General features: G+C 26.6%; 4 protein-coding genes across 5 annotated transcripts; 1 reads left to right on the top strand and 3 right to left on the bottom strand.

Annotated features, from left to right (window-relative positions):
* The first annotated feature begins 3004 nt into the window (after positions 1–3004).
* LOC134837288 (probable serine/threonine-protein kinase samkC) lies at positions 3005–13138 on the top strand. Its single transcript, XM_063852657.1, has 7 exons — positions 3005–3052; positions 8766–8879; positions 8985–9099; positions 9269–9439; positions 10364–10957; positions 12167–12252; positions 12413–13138. Exons 2-7 carry the CDS (start codon positions 8766–8768, stop codon positions 13136–13138), a joined length of 1806 nt encoding a protein of 601 aa, XP_063708727.1. The 5' UTR covers positions 3005–3052.
* Positions 13139–15295: 2157 nt separating this feature from the next.
* LOC134827401 (uncharacterized) lies at positions 15296–16093 on the bottom strand. The gene is made up of 4 exons (XM_063840022.1): positions 16051–16093; positions 15840–15993; positions 15482–15778; positions 15296–15426 (listed from the first exon to the last, which is right to left on the bottom strand). The coding sequence occupies exons 2-4, from the start codon at positions 15932–15934 to the stop codon at positions 15315–15317; spliced, it is 504 nt and encodes a 167-aa protein (XP_063696092.1). The 5' UTR covers positions 15935–15993; positions 16051–16093; the 3' UTR covers positions 15296–15314.
* Positions 16094–16110: 17 nt separating this feature from the next.
* LOC134837289 (leucine-rich repeat-containing protein 1-like) lies at positions 16111–17105 on the bottom strand. Its single transcript, XM_063852658.1, has 3 exons — positions 17090–17105; positions 16321–16707; positions 16111–16259 (listed from the first exon to the last, which is right to left on the bottom strand). Exons 2-3 carry the CDS (start codon positions 16652–16654, stop codon positions 16111–16113), a joined length of 483 nt encoding a protein of 160 aa, XP_063708728.1. The 5' UTR covers positions 16655–16707; positions 17090–17105.
* A 1478-nt stretch (positions 17106–18583) lies between these two features.
* On the bottom strand, positions 18584–19886 carry LOC134836960 (ecdysteroid-phosphate phosphatase-like). 2 transcript variants are annotated; one of them, XM_063852254.1, is made up of 2 exons: positions 19665–19886; positions 18584–19615 (listed from the first exon to the last, which is right to left on the bottom strand). In XM_063852254.1, coding segments are annotated over exons 1-2 (987 nt in total). In that variant the 5' UTR covers positions 19666–19886; the 3' UTR covers positions 18584–18629. The 2 variants fall into 2 exon arrangements, with proteins under 2 accessions (XP_063708324.1, XP_063708323.1); XM_063852253.1 differs by having other exon boundaries at positions 19669–19884.
* Positions 19887–20188: the final 302 nt, after the last annotated feature.

The raw sequence follows: 20188 nt of genomic DNA on the forward strand, positions 1-20188 counted from the left end.
TATTATACTTAAAACGACTAACATACTGCCTTTTTTTCAAACATGCGGCGGATTCCTTTCTAATTTATTGCAGACAAAACACATGACACACACATGTAAAAAAAAAAGTTTCGAACGACAACAAAGAATGTCATGTTAGTTGTCTACAATGTTGTTGCCTGTCTCACAAAATGATGATGACGGTTCAGTTTCATGACTCCAATCAACGATTTGCTCTTTTTTTTTTTGCTTTGCATAACTTAACTCAAATAAATCTACCAACTTTGCTTTATATTGTTCGCAAAAGCAACGCAAAATAAAAAAAAGTGGGCGAAATATAAAGAGAAGAAAGTAAAAGTAAAGATTTATTTTTTGGAATGAATGGAGCAATAATTTCTGCAGAGAATTATCTAACAGATCAAAATAAGGCACATTTTATTTTTTTTTTTCGTCGTCGAATCAATGTGAAATATTATTTTAAAAAGTCTTGACAGATTTTTTTTGTTCATAAATTATTAAGTATTCAAGTGAAAAAAAATAAAGAGGAACGATATCGATTTAAATTGACACAAGATCTGATTTTGCAATATCAATTTACATTAACTCATTCATCAAGGATCGTTTTCGTTTTAAATTTCAGTCAATTATATTTAATTTAACATTGCTCTCTGATAATATTTTTAAGTACGTACTTTCGAATGAAATATGTCGAGAACACTTGATAAAATTGAGTTTGGTAACCAGGCGTTTCCATTTTTGCTTTAAAATTTGCTGTGGAAAATAATTGCTTCCTCTTTTGATATTAAAGAAGATTGAATGAAAAAACATGTTCTTTAGGTTTTTGTACGTCTTCGAGTTTTTGTGAGGGAATGTTATTGGTTTTTTTGTATGAAGAGGTTTATGTTTTGATTAGTCATGAGATAAAATGGTTCAAGATTTTAACACATCGGGCTTTTAAGTCATTCATGTCAGTTTTTTGTGATATTTGTGACAGAACCATTAAATGTTGTCCTGTTTTTGTTTTAATTTTTTTATAATAATATTTTAAACATTTTTTTTTTATATACTGAGGAATGCATGGAAAATTACAGTGAATAAATAATTGTAAATATTTTTTTAAAATAATTAACTTTAAAAAAAATAATTAAAAAATGATTTGATAATAATAAAAATAAATCAATAAAATAAATTTAAAAATTAATAAATATAAATTTAATTATTTTTAAAGCTATAATATTTATTAAAAAAAATTTTTTTTTCAATTTTTGTTAAATAAATTTTTATTTTATTTATTTAATTTTTATTATAATTTTTTATTTATTACTGATTTAAAAAAAAAATATTTAAATTCATTCCTTACTGATCGAATAAATTTAATCTAAGATTTTCTTTTATTAAAAAATTGTGAAAATTTTATTCTTATAAAAATTTTACATTTGAGAACAATAAATATTTAACAAATTTAAAAAAATCAATTAATAAAAATAAAACAAATTATTTTTAATATATTTTTTTTTAATTTCGAAAACATATTATTTTTTTTTTTTATGTTAAATAAATTTTTATTAAATTTAATAATTTTTATTTTATTTATTTAATTTTATTATTTTTTTAAAGAATTTAAATAATTAAATTTATTTTTATTAATTAAATAAAATTAAAAATTAAAGATTAAATTTGAGAACAATGTTTTACAAATTTAAAGTACATATTATAATATTAATTTATATTAATATTATTTTTTTCTCAAGATTTCAAAAATATTTTAAAAAATTTTAAATCTAGAGAATAAATATTTTCCTCAAAATTAATAAAAAATGAAATAAAATGAATAAATAAATAAATTAATTAATTAATTAATAAAATAAAGAATTTTTAAAATTAGAATTTTTTTTGCATGACAAAAATTTTTAAAAATTATTTTTAATAAATATTTAAATAATAATAAAATACTTGGAACGAAAATTCTATCAAAGAAGTTTCTGCCACTCAAATTCTCAATTATCCCTCTCATTCAACCAATCAAAATATTTATGAGAAAATAAACTTCAAAATATTTCTTCCTCTTTCATTTGAATCCTAAAAAATAAAATAAATTTCAAATTTCCTCTGTGAATATAATAAAATGTTTAAATACCGTAAACTTACCATAAGAATTCACAAAACTCATCGTTGAGTAAACAAAGACAATCAATCATAAAACTTACCGCAATTCAATTGAGCCACAATCAAACCATAAATACTGTTTCCTGTCCTCCCAAAGGTCACTTTTGTTGTAAATCTCACACAAACAATTATTATTTATTGGAGCACAATCAATTTTCACATATATTTTATTGCTACGGAGAAAAACATAAAGACGATGAAACGAAGCACAAGATAATTCATTTAATATTCCCAAACGATTAAAAAGCAATATTTTCCATACCTTCGCTTCATTTTGTTCCATCGACATCAAAAAACCGAATTGAATGCCTTCAATATTTATTAATATTCGTACCGAGTTATATGGCAAAAATACAATGGCTTTACTTTGCAACAGGTGTAGGAATGATGCAAGTTTTCTTCTTCTCTGTTTTTTGGAATTCCTTTCGTGAAACATAAAACTTTGTATTAATTCTATTAGGCTCACACGTTGCTCGATGCGAATTTATTGTTTCGTGTGTGTGTTTGGATTAAATAATAATCAGCTTTGAATGGATTATAAGAAGATTAAAGTTTTTGTTGTATTAAAATAATATAAAAGCAATCTTACTCTTATTTATTTTTCCTCGGCGGCAGCAGCATCATCATCGTCAACGTGTGCGATGGCGAAATGTGCACCCGTGTCGTCTACCTTGAATTGACTTAACGAACCACAAAATAATAAAATGCATTGTTTCTTTTTTTTATTTTCAGTAAACTTCCATCATCATCATCATCATTATAAAAGCGCACCATTGAGGCCAAAAGGATGAAATGTAATAAAGTTTAATGAAAATGGATGTCCATCGAGTGTTCCAGCACAAAAATGTGGTTGCAACATCAACGATTCAACATAATTTCGTATTTATGAAGTACTGAAATTGAAAAGGTAAATTTTTTATCAATTTTATTTTTTTTTTGCATGCAAAAAAAGGGTTAACGAAAATCAAGTTTTCCAAAGGTTGTCAACGTGTAACTCTTTCATCACAATCATTGATTTGATTTATTTCGACATTTTTTTTTTTTTTTTTTTGTAATTTATTTCCGTGTCAATTTTCTATATCATTAAAAAAATGTAAATAAAAAAAAATATGCAAATAATCTATCCACTTTTACTTCGATGAATTTTATTCGAAGGACGTTCACTGAACCATTTTTATAGCGCGCAGCAGCAAAAATAACAGAGAAGAATATCAAGATATAATAAAAATAAAAATAAAATCACTATGGCAGTGTCACAAGAATCTGATAACGAATCATAAAACATCAATCTATAGATTTCTTGATACAAGAAAAAGGGTGTTCGAAAATTTTATTTTGTTTCGCATTTCCTCCCAAATTATTTTTATGAAGAGATCTGATAAGATATACATAAATTTTATATGTTTTGGAAATATTTTATTTTATTTAATAAATTTTCTTTTTGAACAATATCAATTAAAATAATATTTTTTTAATACTTAATATAACTTTTTAATATTTATAATATTAATAACATTAATTTAAAATTCATTAAATTGAGTATTTAAAATAATAATTAATTAATTAAAATTTTTAAATAATTTTATGGAAATTTTGAGTAAAATTTAAAATATAAAAAAATATTTCAAAAATTGAAAAAAAAAATTACAAATTAATTATTATTTTTTAATTTTAATTTAAAAATATAATTTAATTTATAACTTTATTTTACTAATTTATATAATTTTATTATTTATCAATAATTAATTTAAAATTTATTTTTTTATTTTTACTCAAAGTTTTCCTAAAATTATTTAAAAATTTTAATTTATTAATTATTTTTTTTTAAATATTCAATTGAATGAATTTTAAATTAATGTTATAAATATTAAAAAGTTATATAAAGTATTATTTTAAAAAAATATTATTTTAATTGATATTATTGCAAATTTAGAAAATTTATTAAAAAAATAAAAAAAAACATAAATATTATTTTTTAATTAAGTATAAATTTATTAAAATTTTTTAAATATATATTTTTTTTATTTTTAGAAAAAAAATATCATGCCAATTAAATAATTTTTAATTCGTTAATTCGTAAAATAATTCAAAATTGAACAATTTTTTTCTATAAAAAATATCAAAAAAATGTTAAAATTCTTATGTTTAATTTTTCAAATATTTAACGTGAAACAAAAACTAATTTTGAACCACCCTTTAGGGAGAACGAAATAATTTTTTTTCGTACATTATGACTACCTTTGCAGGTAGGAAACAAAATTTATCAACCATCCCTCGGAATAATCGATTGCGACAGGTTCATATTGAAAGTGAATCGAATAAATACTAACCAGAAATACATTCCTTTTTCTTTCCTTGACATCAAGTAGCAACAAAACATGTTCAAACTTGCAGAAGAAGCAAGCAAAAAAAAGAACGACAGAAGAGACTGTCATCATTTTATAGGTCGTAAAAATGTACGCAATTATTTTTAACAAGTACAATCGAGAAGAAGAATTACACACATAAATGAATTTAATGACGGTAACGGGTTAGAAGCAATAAAATTAATGCCACAAAGTCGGATAGAGCAAAAAAAATCAAGAAGTGCCTATAAATATTTATTCTTCATCATATACAAAAATGGCAACAACAACAAAAAAAAGGATTCCCGTAAAAATTTAATGCATACCTTTCCGAGTATGTGCGGAAAAAAATTGTTACAGAGCGACCTGTTTTGTTTGTAAATCAGAACTTGCTGTCATATATCACACAAAAAACGCACTCTTCTCTGCCGCTCGACGACGACGAATCAGTGGAATGTAGAGCAAAAATATGTGGCTCACATGTTTATGTTATGAATTTATTAAAAAGTATGTTGCACACAAGTTTTTTGTTCGTTCTAGCTGTGGCAGTCTGAAAAGCAAGAATATCGTCGTTTACGTGACACTTGTGTGTGTCTGAAACATTTCTTCCGGGCAAAAAGCGTTTCATGCGATGAACAAGGCGAGAAACGCTTCAGGTGCCAAACCAAGCCGTACGAGGAACAAAACTCTTATCTTGCTGAATGTCGTTCAGTGTCGTCGTCATCGTCGGCGGCGTTGTTATGTAAAATGACACAAAACTTCATAAAATATCATATCTTGTCATGCTTTGTGTGCACATACAAAACTGAACAAAAAATAAAAGTAAAACCAGGTTCAAGGTTGTCTGACAGAAGAGTGAAACGACAGCAGCAACAACAACAACAACAACAAAAAAGAAACATAAAATGCTGAAATTACTTAAAAAGCCATCTATTAGACACACACACTCGGTGTAAACTGGTTCATTCGAACGAACTAATATTAACTTTGGTACAAAATATTTGCTATATGCATACATGAATAAAATACATTCACTATCGTTTCAATATTAATGAGGCGATTGCGGATTGTTTCAATGGATTTTCGGGGAATTCCCGCGTGATTTTTTATATTTGTTAGCGTTTTAGGGCAGAAATCCGCAAATTTATTAAATATTATTGTTTTTCGATTAAATAAGTTTTCGAGAAAAATATAAAACATACAAAAAATAAACATTTTAAAATTTAAGAATATTTTAGGCACTGAAATAATTATTTAATTTTGAAAAATTAATTATTCAATTTAATTAATAATTTATTTTTATTTGGACAAATTAATTTTAAAAAATTATTTAAAATATTATAAATAATTTATTTTTTTTATTTAATCTAAAATTTTTAAAGTTAATAATTTAAATTAATATATTATTTTAATTAACAATTTAAAAAAATAAAAATATTTAATAAAAATTTAAAATGGTAAAATTTAATTTAGTAATTTAAAAATTTAATTATTTTAAAATAATTACACCCCGGTACAGCGAAAACTCGAACCAGCGGGACAAGTTAAATTTAATAGAAAGAAAACCTGCTTAAAATGGTTTTTAGATGGCTAAAGTCTGGCGCGTGGTTCCTGAGATATTGAGGTTTAAAATTTTATGAATTTCAAGCTTGGATACGAAAAACACGCGACGGAAAACTTAGAATAAAAAGGTTTTCAAGTGAGCTACAATAACAAACGATACCTTTTTGGACAGGTAAGAGAAATAGAAATCTGAAAAAAATATTATTAGGCTTAATTTCTAATTAGGCTTTTTTTTTATACAAAAATTCTTTCGATTTTCCCAAATTTTTTAAATTTATGTAAAATAATTGTTTTTAATTTAAAACTATTTAATATAAATATTAATGTTACAAATTGTCCAAAAACATGTAAATTAAATCATCAAATAAGGTACATGAGTCATTCATAGGTCACTCAGGCTCTAAGTATGCACCTTTTTTTAAAAAAATTATTAAATTTAAAAGATGATGCTTAAAAATTAGCATTCATATCAGGAAACGTTTTTAAAACTGTTAATAAAAAAAATGAAAATTAGACCAAAATATAAAAAAAATTAAAAAAATCGAAAGAATTTTCCGAAATTTTATGGAAAAGCCTCCAAGAGCCTTAAAAGATGCTAAAAATTGAGCCTAAAAATATTTTTATCAGATTGCTAATTCTTTTACCTTTCCAAAAAGGTATCGTTTGTCAGTGTAGCTTAATTGACAACCTTTTTATTCTAAGTTTTCCGTCGTGTGTTTTCCGTAGCTCGAAGCTGACGAGCACTGAAATTCATAATAGTTTAATTGAGCCAGACAGCCATCTAAAAACCATTTTTTTTCATTCTACTAGAAAAATTTAATCAGCAATGTCCCGCTGGTTTGAATTTTCAGTGTACCGGGGTGTTATTATTTTTTAAATTTATTTTTCAATTTTATAAAATTTTTCTAAACTTTTAATTAAATTAAATAAATAAAATTTTAATTTTTTATTATATTTTTTAAATAATTTTAAACAAATTTATTAAAATAAATAATTATAATAATCGAATAATAATTTAAAATTTCTAAAAATATTTGGAAAAAAAATATTTTTTGTTTAAAATTTAAAAAAATTAATTGAGCCTCGAATTGAGCAGATTTTTTATACTATTAATAATTATTTTATAATTTATTTTTGATAATTTATTATTTCAATTTTATAAGTTTTTTATTAAAAAATTAAATATAAAAAATCAAAAATAATTATAGAAATTTCTCGAATTTCGAACAAAAAATTGCACAGACAAAATTTAAAATATTCATATGAACATATCGTTACTCAAATATTTTAAAGAAAATTTAATTTTTGATATGTTTACGTATGGAAAACTCACGAGAAGACAAACTTTTAACAACATTAAAAATCATGAAACGCAAAGAATAATATTATTCCATTGACTTTTGCTCGGTATGTACTTTATGTTTGTTCCTGACTTTTCATAATCTCCTATTTTTTGATGAAATTCGTGATTCTCGTCTTACTCTCACAATTCAAATCTCTAAATACTCAAATCTAATCTCGCATAAACTTCACCAGCTACAACGCAAAATTATGCAAATGACTTAATGCTGCCGAAAATGATTAAAAACCGGAAATACTTATCAAAATTTCCTTCCGCCTATTTATTAGACACCTTAAAACAAACATTTCATTTATATTTGAGTTTGCGGTGTCGCGCTACATATGCTCAAGACAATCAACTTGCTGCATTATTATTAAATATTCTGACTTTTTATGGCGTGAGCCACACCGATTTTTTGCAGCAATTTAACAAATTTAATTCTAATTTTTTTTTTAATTAAATTTATTTATGGAATTCGATTGTGAGTTCTGTGAGAAAATCTAACTTTGAAAGGTGACTGAAAATATTTTTTGGGCTGCAACCTTGATGATTTTAATTTTTTTTTTCACGCGTTCGCCCAAATAGAACGAATATTTTCGCAGGAAACGCATTAAGATTGTTTGCCGATAGTTTTGTGATTGGATATCCTCGACCGACTTAGAAATCCTTCATCATCATATCAAAGCAATTTCCGGAGATTGTAGATTTAATTCATGAAGTCATCAAGCGTCGTCTCACGTCATCATCACATGAAAAAAATACGGAGAACATTCCATGTCGATAAAATTTCATGAGAGGTCATTGAAACCTTTTACCGCACGATTATTCGCACCTTTACACTTTTATTTACATTTTTTTTTCTTGCGGCAAATGCAAAATTCTCGGTAAATTATAAAAGGATACGATTTGTACGATAATCATAATAACAATAATAATATTGCGAAAAAAATCTCGAGTAGGAGTTTTTTTTCTTTATGGAGAAAAGTTTTTTTTTTTCGTCGATGTATATAAAATACAAGACACGTTTAAAGACAACGACCCACGTAAATATGATAAAAATTGAAACATTATACGGGGATTTGGCTACAAAGTGTATTTTATGATTTTTAAGCAGCGGCAGCAGGAGGCGGAATTTAAAATATTCTTTTTTGATGGAAAAAAAATAATAATAATTCTGTCTAATATACTGCCATGTAGTCGCGCAACATGAAAGGAAACGATGAAGAATTTATCAGGATTTTTCTTTTTTTTTTTTTTTTGACTTTGTGTTGTTATAAATTTATTTATTATTATTATTGTGATTTTTATTAGCAAAAGATATGCTTTGAGAATAAATATTCATTTTTTTTTCTTTTTTTTTAATCAAACAGATGCGAAGACGAAAAATGAACGTACTCAGAAATCTTCAATCATTTTCGCAAGGTTTCCTAGCCGTCTTTCTGCTAATGAAATTATGCTCCTTCATACTAGCTGCTGAACCCGGGGTAACGTATATCAACAAAATCAAAATAATAATAATAATCCTCATGATTGATTGTTATTTTTTCCCTCTCTTTCTTTTTATGTTTCACACGCGCATTAACCTTCAGTACTTGGATTTTGACAATTTACCAGATACGAACTTTACCTGCGCCGGCAAAGTAATTGGTGGCTATTATGCAGATCTGGAGACATCATGTCAAATGTTTCATGTTTGCGTTATCGGTATGTTAATATATTTTACCTGTTACGGAGGCGAGAGTGCTCGCGTGATTGATTACTCCGTTGTTTTATTTTTTTTGCCGTCCGTCATTTTGTGTGCATGTGACATTCGCGTAACATATGTTTTGTTTTTTTTTTATTTTTAATATTTTTTGGCTGTTTATTCATTTAGGTCAAGGTGAGGAGCCAATGGATATTAAATTTTTGTGTTTGAACGGGACGGTTTTCGATCAGGAAACGCGCGTGTGTGAGCGCGTCGATGAAGTTGACTGTTCCAAATCCGAGCGTTTCTATTATTTGAATCTCGAGCTTTATGGAAACACGATGATTCCGTCGCCGGATGGTAAGTTTTAATAATGAATTTAATTTTTGGACTAAGGGATGCTCATATGATTTTTTAAAGTTCTTTGAATTAAAGGAAAACTTTAAAGTTCTTACAGAAAATAATTTTTAAAAAATTATTTAACCGCTTGAAAAATAATATTTTGATAAAAAAAAAAATTTTAATACAAAATATTATTCTTTATATATAATCTAACGGATAAAAAAATAAATAAAAAAAAATAGAAAAAGTTAGAATAATTTGCCTATTTTTTACCTATTTAAAAAAATACATTATTTTTTTATTAAAATATTTGAAATATTTAACGTCAATTTTAATTTCTAACAAAAAAAAAATTATATAAATTATAAAAAAAATAATAATAAAAATTTAAGGTAATTTTTATGTTAGTTTAATTAATTTTGAAAAATTAAAAAAAAATAAAAATTAATTTCTTTAATTTCAAAATTAAAATTCATTTAATTTAATGTTTAAAATTATTTTCAAAGCTATTTATTTGTTTAAAAAAAAAATTAAAAATAAATATTTTATACTACTTTAGATTTTTTTGTTCCGATTTTTTTTTAAATTTTTAATTTTATTTAAAATGTCAAAAAATATTTTATTTTTTTTTATTATTGCAACTCAATTTAATCTAAAAAAAAATTATTCACAATATTCATTTTTTTGGAAATTATATATTTAAAAATTAATTTTTATTTATTTATTTCATTTTAAATTTTTGTATAAAAAGTATTTTTATACCTACATAATTGACAAAATTATTATTTAAAAAAAATTAAATTTTCTGAGCATCCCTAAAAAATAGCAGTTTTTGTGAAAAATGAGAGATAAATTGATGTGCGTCACTAAATGCCAACGAAATGCAAAACTGATTGCATGCGGTCGAAAAACAACATTTCAATCAAATTTAAATTTATTTAGACGAAACAACGCCAATGCAATCTTCGACCACACAAACAACAACGACTGAACGTATCACAAGTACACCTGCCTCAACTAGTGCCGTAAAATACAACTCTCCATCGTCGACTAAAACGCCCGTAGTGACCACTCGGAAGAGCATTCCTCCCACGACGCAGCCATCCGTGCAAAAACAACAACAACAACAACCGGAGCCCGAATACATCGAAGAATACTATGACTACGAAGAGGAATTGTTGCCAAGCAGCAAACCGATAACGTCAAGTACGAGACCTCCAGCGAACAATTATCAGTACAACACGAGGGGGAACGAGCATCCGGGAAATGTCCATAAAGAAAAACCACAAAATCTGTATCATCATCACCAGCAACAGCAGCAGCAGCAACAGCAAAATTATCAACCAATGTCAAACTTTAAGCCTTCGATTCAAGTGCAACAGCAACAAAATCAGCCAAAACATCAGCACATAACGATACCAAAAGGACAGCAATATATCAACAGCAATCCTTATAGTCAGCAGCAAAAGCAACAACAACAATCATTCCGACCATCGCTGTACAGCAGTAGCCAGCAGCAACAGAACTACGGTTACGGTAAGTGCAATTTACATCTTTTTTCCCGATCGCAATCGACAAAGTGACGGGACACTTCTTAATGATGATAACCAGAAAGCGCATGCAAGTGTCGAGGCGACACATTTTGATTTTATTAGCGAAACAAAATCCAGCAATTTATTGACTGATAATTTAGTGTCAGGTGCTATAAAATTCATTTATTTTATGATATGTGTCATAAAAATGTTTTTGCTCGCCTTTGGACCAAGTGAATGGAAAAATATTAAAAAGTGGTGCATTTAACGATAAAAGAAGATGATAAAAACTTGAAATACATAAAAATCACTGTGTGCGGGTTTTAGATGATTTTTTATCAATTTAGGTCAAAAAAATGAAAAATTTTATTATTTTTATTTTTTTATTGAACGTTAATTTTTTTCGTTAAACATATCAAGAATTTTTATTTTATTTGAAAGAAAATTAAAAAAAAATTAATTTCATAAAAATTTTAATTTTTTGTAAATTTAAAAATATTTTTATAAATTCAAAATTTATTAAATTATTTTTATTTTTTTACAAAATAAAATTTTCAAGACATCATCAATTAAAAAAAAAATAATTTTGAAAAAATCGATGAAATTTTTTCTAAAAGTTAGAAAATGATAAAAATATAAAAATTTTTTGTTTAAAAAAATCAAAAAATTGTACAAATTTATGAAAATTTCAATATTTTTAAATTTGAAAATATTTTTAAAAATTAATTTTATTTTCTTACCAAAAAAAAAAAAATAAATTTGAAATGTATTTTTGTCTTATCGATTGCACTAAATTTTTTTTTGTAAAAATCGGTGAAATTGTATTTGAAAGTTAGAAAATGTTTGAAATACTCTAAAAAATTAACTTGTGAAGAAAATTTTTATTTTAAAGTTTCGTTTAATTTTTCGTTTAAAAAAAAAATGAAAAAATTTTAATTAAAAATTTAAAAAAATAATTAAATTTTAATTAAGAATAAAAGTAAAATTATTTTTAAAAAATTAAAGATTAAAATTTAAAAAAAATAATTTTTAAAAAATTAATGACAGACAATGAAATTTTTAAATAAATTTTTATTTCAAGTTTTTATCAAGGAATGTGCAAAAATAAAAACATAAGGTCGATTCTTGGTTACCATCATTAATAAAAAAATCCGATATTAAAATTTTTATGATACAAAAAATATGACATTTTGCGTTCTCTTCTTCTCCATAGGGCGACCAAGTGTTACCCAGCCAATGTTAGCTGAAGTGTCTCAACCAAAGCCATTTGAAGGATATCGTCGACAGCCTCAACCTCATGTAAGTTCAAACGAAAAACAATGTCACGATGACCTTTTAAAAAAAATTTCGTACGAACCAAAAATAACACTTTCAAAACAATCGAGATCGAACGAAACAAAAAAACACAAATCATGACCTTATTAATTTCGCATTACATCATTTTTCTTCTTCTCCAAAGGTTCCCCTAACGTTTCCTCAATACGGTGACGTAACGCCGCGCCAGCAGAAAAGCGTGACACTTGCCGCCTATGCCGCCGACACGGAAGTCGTTGGCGAGTTGCAGGAGCACAAAACGGAGACAAAACGCTCGGATCCGCAATATTACACGCATATCGAGCCGGATGCCAGCGCCTCAGATCCGAATCATCAGCAACTGGATTCGGAAGAGATTCCACGTGCGGCGACAATTTCCGCGAAAATCAACGAGCGACGTGACGTCAGCAGCAATAATAACAACCGCAACAGCACACAAGGAAGTAGTAGCTTTAAAGTAGTAGCAAATAGTGATAATAATAGTAACGAAAAGCACATCAACGAATACAACAATAAAAATAGTCAACATGTAAATGTAAGCCATACTAGCTATGAGAACAAATTAAAACAACAAAAAAATGTGTATATACCGAATTTACCAAAAGTGATAAATACTGTATCAGTGTCTGTCAGTGATCAGAATGGGAAAAAATTGAATCTCTCTCTCGAGAACATTCTGGCGGAGCAGCAGAAAAATAGTGCGAATCAACGGTCGTACGACGACTACAAAGAGGACGAAATTTCGGCGGTTCTTCTCGAACCCTTCTTCCTCGATGTACAAAAATTGACTAGTAATAGTAATAAAAATAGCAATAATCATAGTAGAAACAAACAAAATATCATCCAAAAGAGCAGCAATTCGACACGATGACCCATAAACGCCCCGAGAGCTCGTCATTTTTAGCATACTTTAAAAAAAAACTCGATGTAGGCAAAAAAAATTGTTGTTGTGAACTTTTTTTTTATTCGGTTGTGCACAACAACCACTGTAAATATTGTTCATTCATTCATTCAATCACACATAGAAAGCAAAATGAAATGATGAAAAAAGTATTTAGCCAATTTACATAATTCGCGTAACTTTATAACCGTACGTCGTACAGACCTACAAAATAATATTTTTTTAAAGCTTTAAAAAAACTTGCATATGATACAATTTGGTTACCTCTATCATCATCCATCATAACCATAGAGCGCAAAAAATTGCATGAAAAATTGGATTTATTGTTTGTCGACTCGTTCATTTTTTTTTTTTATTTTATTTTTTTTTTCATGCAACTAACAATTTTTTGTTTTTTTCGTGAATATGTAAATATATGAAAAAAAAAGTAAAATTATTCAAACTCTATTCTTGATCCAATTTTGTTGGTTTTTGACCATTCATTCGAAAAGTTAGGTGAAATTTATCGCACAAGTTGACAAAAGTTGTAATAATAACAAGTTGCACGCGTTTATGCATATAAAGTAATTACAAACAATATTTTTATGCAAAAAAAAATAATAAAAAAATATGCAAAACCGGGTAAAACCACGATATTCGCGTGAAAAAGTTTACTCATCACTTTTGTAGTTCATTATTTTATCATAAGTAAATAAAAAAAAATATAATTAAAATGCTCATTTTGGACTCTCTCACACGAAAAAAATGCGATGATATGATAAAAATATGTGTCATGTGTGTGTCGCGACACCGCGCGCTTTTAATACTCACTCTCGGTTACATAATAATTAAATATTTTTTAAAAGCAGACAAAAACCGACATGTAATTATAATTAGTGGTAGCAGTAAATTATATACACTTTTTTTATTAAATCTAGACCAATATTTTTTTACAACTTCTCTATGCATGTTGTTTACGAGGATATAAATATGAAGATGATTAAAAAAGTTTTGCGAAATAACATTAAAAAAAAGAATTAAAATGTAATTTTTTCGAACAAAAAAAATAATACTCTTAAAATATAAATTTTAAAATTTACTCTTATTGTTGCAACGACGATGAATAAAAAATATAAATGATGAAGATCATAAGTGTATCAATATATATAAATATATTATTGTATATTATTATTAAGGTTTCATAAGAGATTAATTAGATAAAAAATGACGTTATTGTTCCTGTTCATGAAATATCAATTTTCGTTTATTATTATTTTATTATGCGTACTTAAAGATGCAACAACAACAAAAAAAAGTATATAAATAAATATAAAAAGTAATGATTAATAACATGCAATAAAAATAAATAAATATTATGATTACTTGTATATTGTATTATTATTAAATAAATAAAATAAAGAAAAAGAAAAATACAAATTTAATGATGAACTTAAAAGGCGCACTGTGACTCAAAAGAAGTGGGTTCAAAAAACGTAAGATTTCATTCATTCAGTTAAATTCAGTTTATTCGTTTATTGCAGAAAAAAGGTGTTTTTTGGAAAAATATATATTTTTTAAATTAAAATAATTATTCAAATTTTTTTTAATTGAATTTTTAAATTTATCATTTTTTTAAGTTAAATTTTTTTGCAAACTAAAAAAGTAAAAACATATAATATAAATAATAATTTTAATTAATTTTATAATTATTTATTAATTATTTTTTTTCTTAATTTTATTAGTTTTTGACCCAAAAAATTTGTTTCTACTAAATTTTTATTAATATATTTTTATAATTTTTAATATTTTTAATTTTTTAATAATTAAAAATATTAATATTTTTAAAAAATTTTATTAAAATTATTAAAATTAAATATTTTAAAAATATTAAAATTTTATCTCTTCAACCTTTTCATAAAATTACGGTTTTTTTTTTCTATGAAAATTAAAAATTAAAATATTTTTTTCAAAAAATTATTTTTTTTCTCAACATAACTTTTAAATTTACCTTTAACTTAATTGAGATTCGTCAAAATTTCTTGATAAATTACTAAAAATATTTTTTTCCTTGCCGCTTAAAGTCTATATGACAGTTCAGAAGCCCTTAAAATCTTGAATAAAAACCCATCAGTCTTATTAAATTAATTTATTTTTCTAATTTTTGTTTTCAACTCCACCAAAGACATTTATAATTCTCAACATTATGCAATGTCCACGTTTGTGTGCAATCTTTTCCGCAAAACATTTGTGAAAACAGGTACTGCTGATTCGTTTTAAATCTAAAAAACAAAAAAATATGAATTTCTGTACATTTTATGAGAAAAAATTAATTACCTTCGAAGCAACACAAAACAACATTCCTTGAAAAGAGGGCGATTACACGCAGCATTACCACAAAATCCACTCGGACCCATCATTACGCGATTTAAAAGTGTATCAGGCATTCTTAGTCCTTTAAGGAAATTATTTTTTGACGAATTTATCAACTTAAATGAAATTCGTAACGTAATTTCAACAAGAGACGATGGATTTCGTGCGGTACAGCTCCTAAAATTGCTGATCGATCGTGGAAGGTTGAGCACAAAATTCTCTTTTGGCACTAAAAGTTGCGGAATTCCTTGTTGAGTGTGACTAAAATTTAAAATTTTCAATATTTTCTCATAAAATTAAGGAAAAATCATTAAAAACTCACAACAAAACTTTTTGCGGTGAGATAAAATGTAACATCGGAGGTATGTATTGCTCGTACACAAGAGGATAATGTGTGAGATTCTCATTTTCGAACATCCGCACGTGCTTCAACGACTGTGTGTTCAACGTCGTTGGCAAATAGTACAAACTACATCCTAAAAATTAATTTTTTTTTAATTTTCAAGTTTTTCATTAAAAAAATTTTAACTTACGATCTACATAAACGTATTCCAGCCTCGGCAAAGCCAAAACTCGATCAGGGAAATTTCATCTCAACAAGTGAGTGTCTTGAGATATAGCGACTCATTATCGTTTAAATTTAATTCTTCAAGAGCTTCACAATTGGCTAGTGTTATCGGAATGTACGTGATTTTGTTCTTGCAACACTCGAGAACGCGTAATTTTTCCAAATTTCCAATTTCTAAAATAAAAAAAAAAAAATTTTTATATTTTTTTTTAGGCGAAAAATGAAGAAAACTTACCTTCTGGAAGACATTCCAGTTGATTCTCACTGACATACAACCGTTCAATGTTCTTCAGTTCTCCAATACAAGCAGGCAGTCGCTTCAGCGCGTTCTTCGAGACATCCAAAAAATCCAAATTACTCAAGAATTTTATCTCTTCAGGCAGTTCTTCGATCAAATTTCCACTAATTTGCAAAAATTTCAAAAATCGAATCTCAAAAAACCATTTTGGGAATTCTTTGATGAAATTTTCCTTCAAATAAATGTCTTCGACCTCGTCTGAGTAGTCTTGTAGTTCCGTTGGCAACTCCCGAAAATTGTGATAGCTCCAATGAAGCACTTTTCGTTCCATTATTTACGACTTTTTGGGCGGGAAGAAGAAAATTTTTCACAGCTGATGGAAACCTGCCACAAATAGTACTGAGTTAAATTTTTTTTTTTTCGTTTTACGACGAAAATTGAAGAGTAAGAGACGTGAAAACACATGAAAATTGGTTCAAGTCCAAAAATAAAATTGGCGCTCTCTGTTTTGATTTTTTTCACTTGGCTGTCTATAAATAACAACAACATAAACTAAAACGAATTGCGCGGTTTTCTTTTTATTTTCACGTCTTTTACTTCAATTTAACACTAAATTAATAAAAATTTCCCTACTTTGATTAATTTTTCATAGAAAAGTTGTTAAAAATTAACTTTTTATGAGAGAAAATTAATTTTTTCTTCGAAATTTTACTAAAATTCTTCTTTTCTTGTTTATTTATGAAAATTTTGTTTTGACAGTACTAACCCAGTTTCGAAGCCTGCGTATATCGATCCAAATTTTCCATCGCACAAAATTCTCTTTTGGCACTAAAAGTTGCGGAAAGTGTGACTAATATTTAAAATTTTCAATATTTTCTCATAAAATTTCCCTCCGTACCGTGAAACATTTTGCTGTGAGAAATCATATGTGAAAGAGATAACTGAGGTTGTCTGACGTCACGAAATCGTTTTGTGTATTCTGTACCGTAGAGTCAGCTGATGCGACGAGATGTTGTGTCATATGTACTTCTTTCGTAACTGCTATACCTAAATATATGGTAATTCCAAAGTCTCGTGCACAAATAAATGAAAGTGAATTTATGAATGGGAGAAGTTTGCGTTTTGCTGCGTTTCAGTTTGAATTTTAGGGTTTGAGTAACTGATGAAAATTTTTATTTATTTTATTCTGATAGCAGAAAATATTTTTTTTTTTAATTTTCAAGAAATTTTAATTTTTAAATAAATTAATAATTTAATAATAATTAATTAAATAATAATTAAATAATTAAAATAATTAAATAAATAAATTAATAGTTATAATTAGTTTATTTTTATTTTAATTAAATTAATTAATATTAATACTTTAAGGAATTGAAATATTTTTATTTTATTAATTAAAAATAATTTTTTTAAATATTTTTTTCTAAATTTTTATATCTTAAAATTCTTTTTAAAAAGTCGTTCTTAAGACAATTTTTATAAAGAAATCAAATTTCAAATCAAAATTTCATTTTTTTTCGGAAGTTGTAATTTTCTTACCGTAAAAATGAAATTAATTTTAAACAAAAAAAAAAAATTAATGAAAAATTGTTATAAAAAATATTCTGTTGATATTTTATCGATTTTTGATGAAATTAAAAAAATGTCAAAAAATATAAAATTATAATAATACCTAAATTATTATTATTAAAAATTAATTTAATTTATTTATTTAATTAATTTATTTAAAATTAATTTTAATTAATTCCTCACTATAAAAATTCAATAAAATTCTAAAAAATTATATAAAATTTCAAGTTAACCGTCTTCAACCTTACAAAAATAATTAATTATTTGATATTCAGTAAATTTATTTAAAAAAAATATTCTGTTAATATTTCATCGATTTTTGATGATATTCTAAAAAAAATTATATAAAATTTCAAGTTAACCGTCTGAAGATTTTAAAAATAATTAATTATTTGATATTCAGTAAATTTATGAAAATTATCTATTTTTTTTGATGATACTAAATATTTAACTAACATATTTATTTTATTAAAAAAAATCTAGAATTGTTCAAATAATAACAAAAATTGTGAGAGTTTTATCTCTTAATCACATAATCTGATAATAAGTAAAAACTAAATGACAAAAGTTCACTAAAGCCTCTTTAAAAAAAATTTTTTTGACCTCTAAAAAATCTTATCAACAATGACCTTTAAGATTTCACAAAAAGATAAGAATTTCAAAGTCACGAAGTTCTCGAAAAAAAAAAAAATTTTTTACTTCTAAGCCTTACTTTGTTTATTTTCTACTTTAAAACTTCAACCCTTTAAGATTTTCGCGATAAGTTTCTTCACTGCTGGACTGCGAGTATTGGAAAATTCTTTTTTAACTTCATAATTTCCTGCATGCGTCATCGTACTCAACGGATTGACATAATCCCACTGTGTCTTATCCGGTCGTTCTTCAATGGTAACAAAAGCGCAATACGGAATCTTCCCCATAAACTGCAACAACTCCAAATTTTGTTTGCGTCGATGCCCAACAAACTTATTCGTGCACGAATAGGTGTTGAAACCATGAGCCACAATCAAAATATTCTTCAATTTCTCATTTTGAAGACATTTTTCGACAACTTTTTCATTTCTGCGCCACGCTTCGTTAAAACCTTCGTCAAAATTGTCCTTCAAGTCGTTGTAGTTGTAAAGCTGCTCGTAACTGAGATCAATGTTGAAACCCATTTTTGACAATTCTTGCGGCGAAAACAGCTCTCCGTAAGAATTCCAACCACAAAGTTCTCCGAAAGGAACCCATTCCCACGCTCCTGGCTCGATACAAATTGGAAGTTGGTCTTTGAGTCCTGCGCCTTCGAGGAACGCATCGCAAGTTTGGATGCAACGATAGAAAGGCGAACAAATAATTTTGTCAAATTTGATTCCAGCGAAAGATTCTCCGAGAGATTTTGCTGTAAAAACTCCAAGATTCGTCAATGGCGTGTCTTTCAACCAGTTTTCGAGGGGATTTGGGCGCTCTGGCAACGTCTTTGGCATATTCAGATCCTTTCTTTGGTAATTTTTGCCTTCATCGAAGTACGCAGATGGAAAATCCGGGAAAGTATAGTCAACTCGTTCAGCATGGCGCAAGACAAAAACACGACGATTGTTGGTTTCAGGTAATTTTTCCACAAACGGGATCTCTTCCTTCAATATTGAACCCATTAAAGCCCGGCGACTTCCATGATACCGAGCATTTTCGAACAAATCTGTCGGTTGAACGGTTGTTACTTCAACTTCTTCTTTGGTAGACACTAAAAAAATAAGAAAAATATAAAAAATTTCAAAAAAATCATGAAAAACTTACTTTTCAGGAAAAAAAATCACAAAATTATCTTCGCAGCTGACAAAAAGTGTGTCTCGGTCACCGGAATTGATAGCAACGAATGACTTACAACGTCAAAACAAACACTCATTCACTCACTCGATACACCATGAACTTGATAAAGAGTTGTCTTTCGCATTGTCGTCGACGTCCTTGAGGTAACGGTGGTCTTTCAACACCGACAACGACAATTTTTCGCACCGAAAATCTCGTTTCTATAAAAATTTCTGCTACGAACCACCGTAAATTGATAAGATTTCGGTTTTTGCATACATTCAAACAATTATTCACACAATCTCAGTCTCTGTCGTGAACAGCAAAAGTTTCCATGACGTAGTTAGAGCGCATTTTTAATCAATTCAGATAAACAAATGTGAGACAGACAATTGCGTTGATTAATTTTTGCATGACTCAACAAAAAAAAAATTGAGCGATTATGACTCAGAGCTGATTATATTGGTTTAACGAAGTGTTTTTACGAAGTGCACGAATGATAAGGAAC

This window comes from Culicoides brevitarsis, chromosome 1, assembly GCF_036172545.1.
Source record: "Culicoides brevitarsis isolate CSIRO-B50_1 chromosome 1, AGI_CSIRO_Cbre_v1, whole genome shotgun sequence".
Classification (NCBI taxonomy): domain Eukaryota; kingdom Metazoa; phylum Arthropoda; class Insecta; order Diptera; family Ceratopogonidae; genus Culicoides; species Culicoides brevitarsis.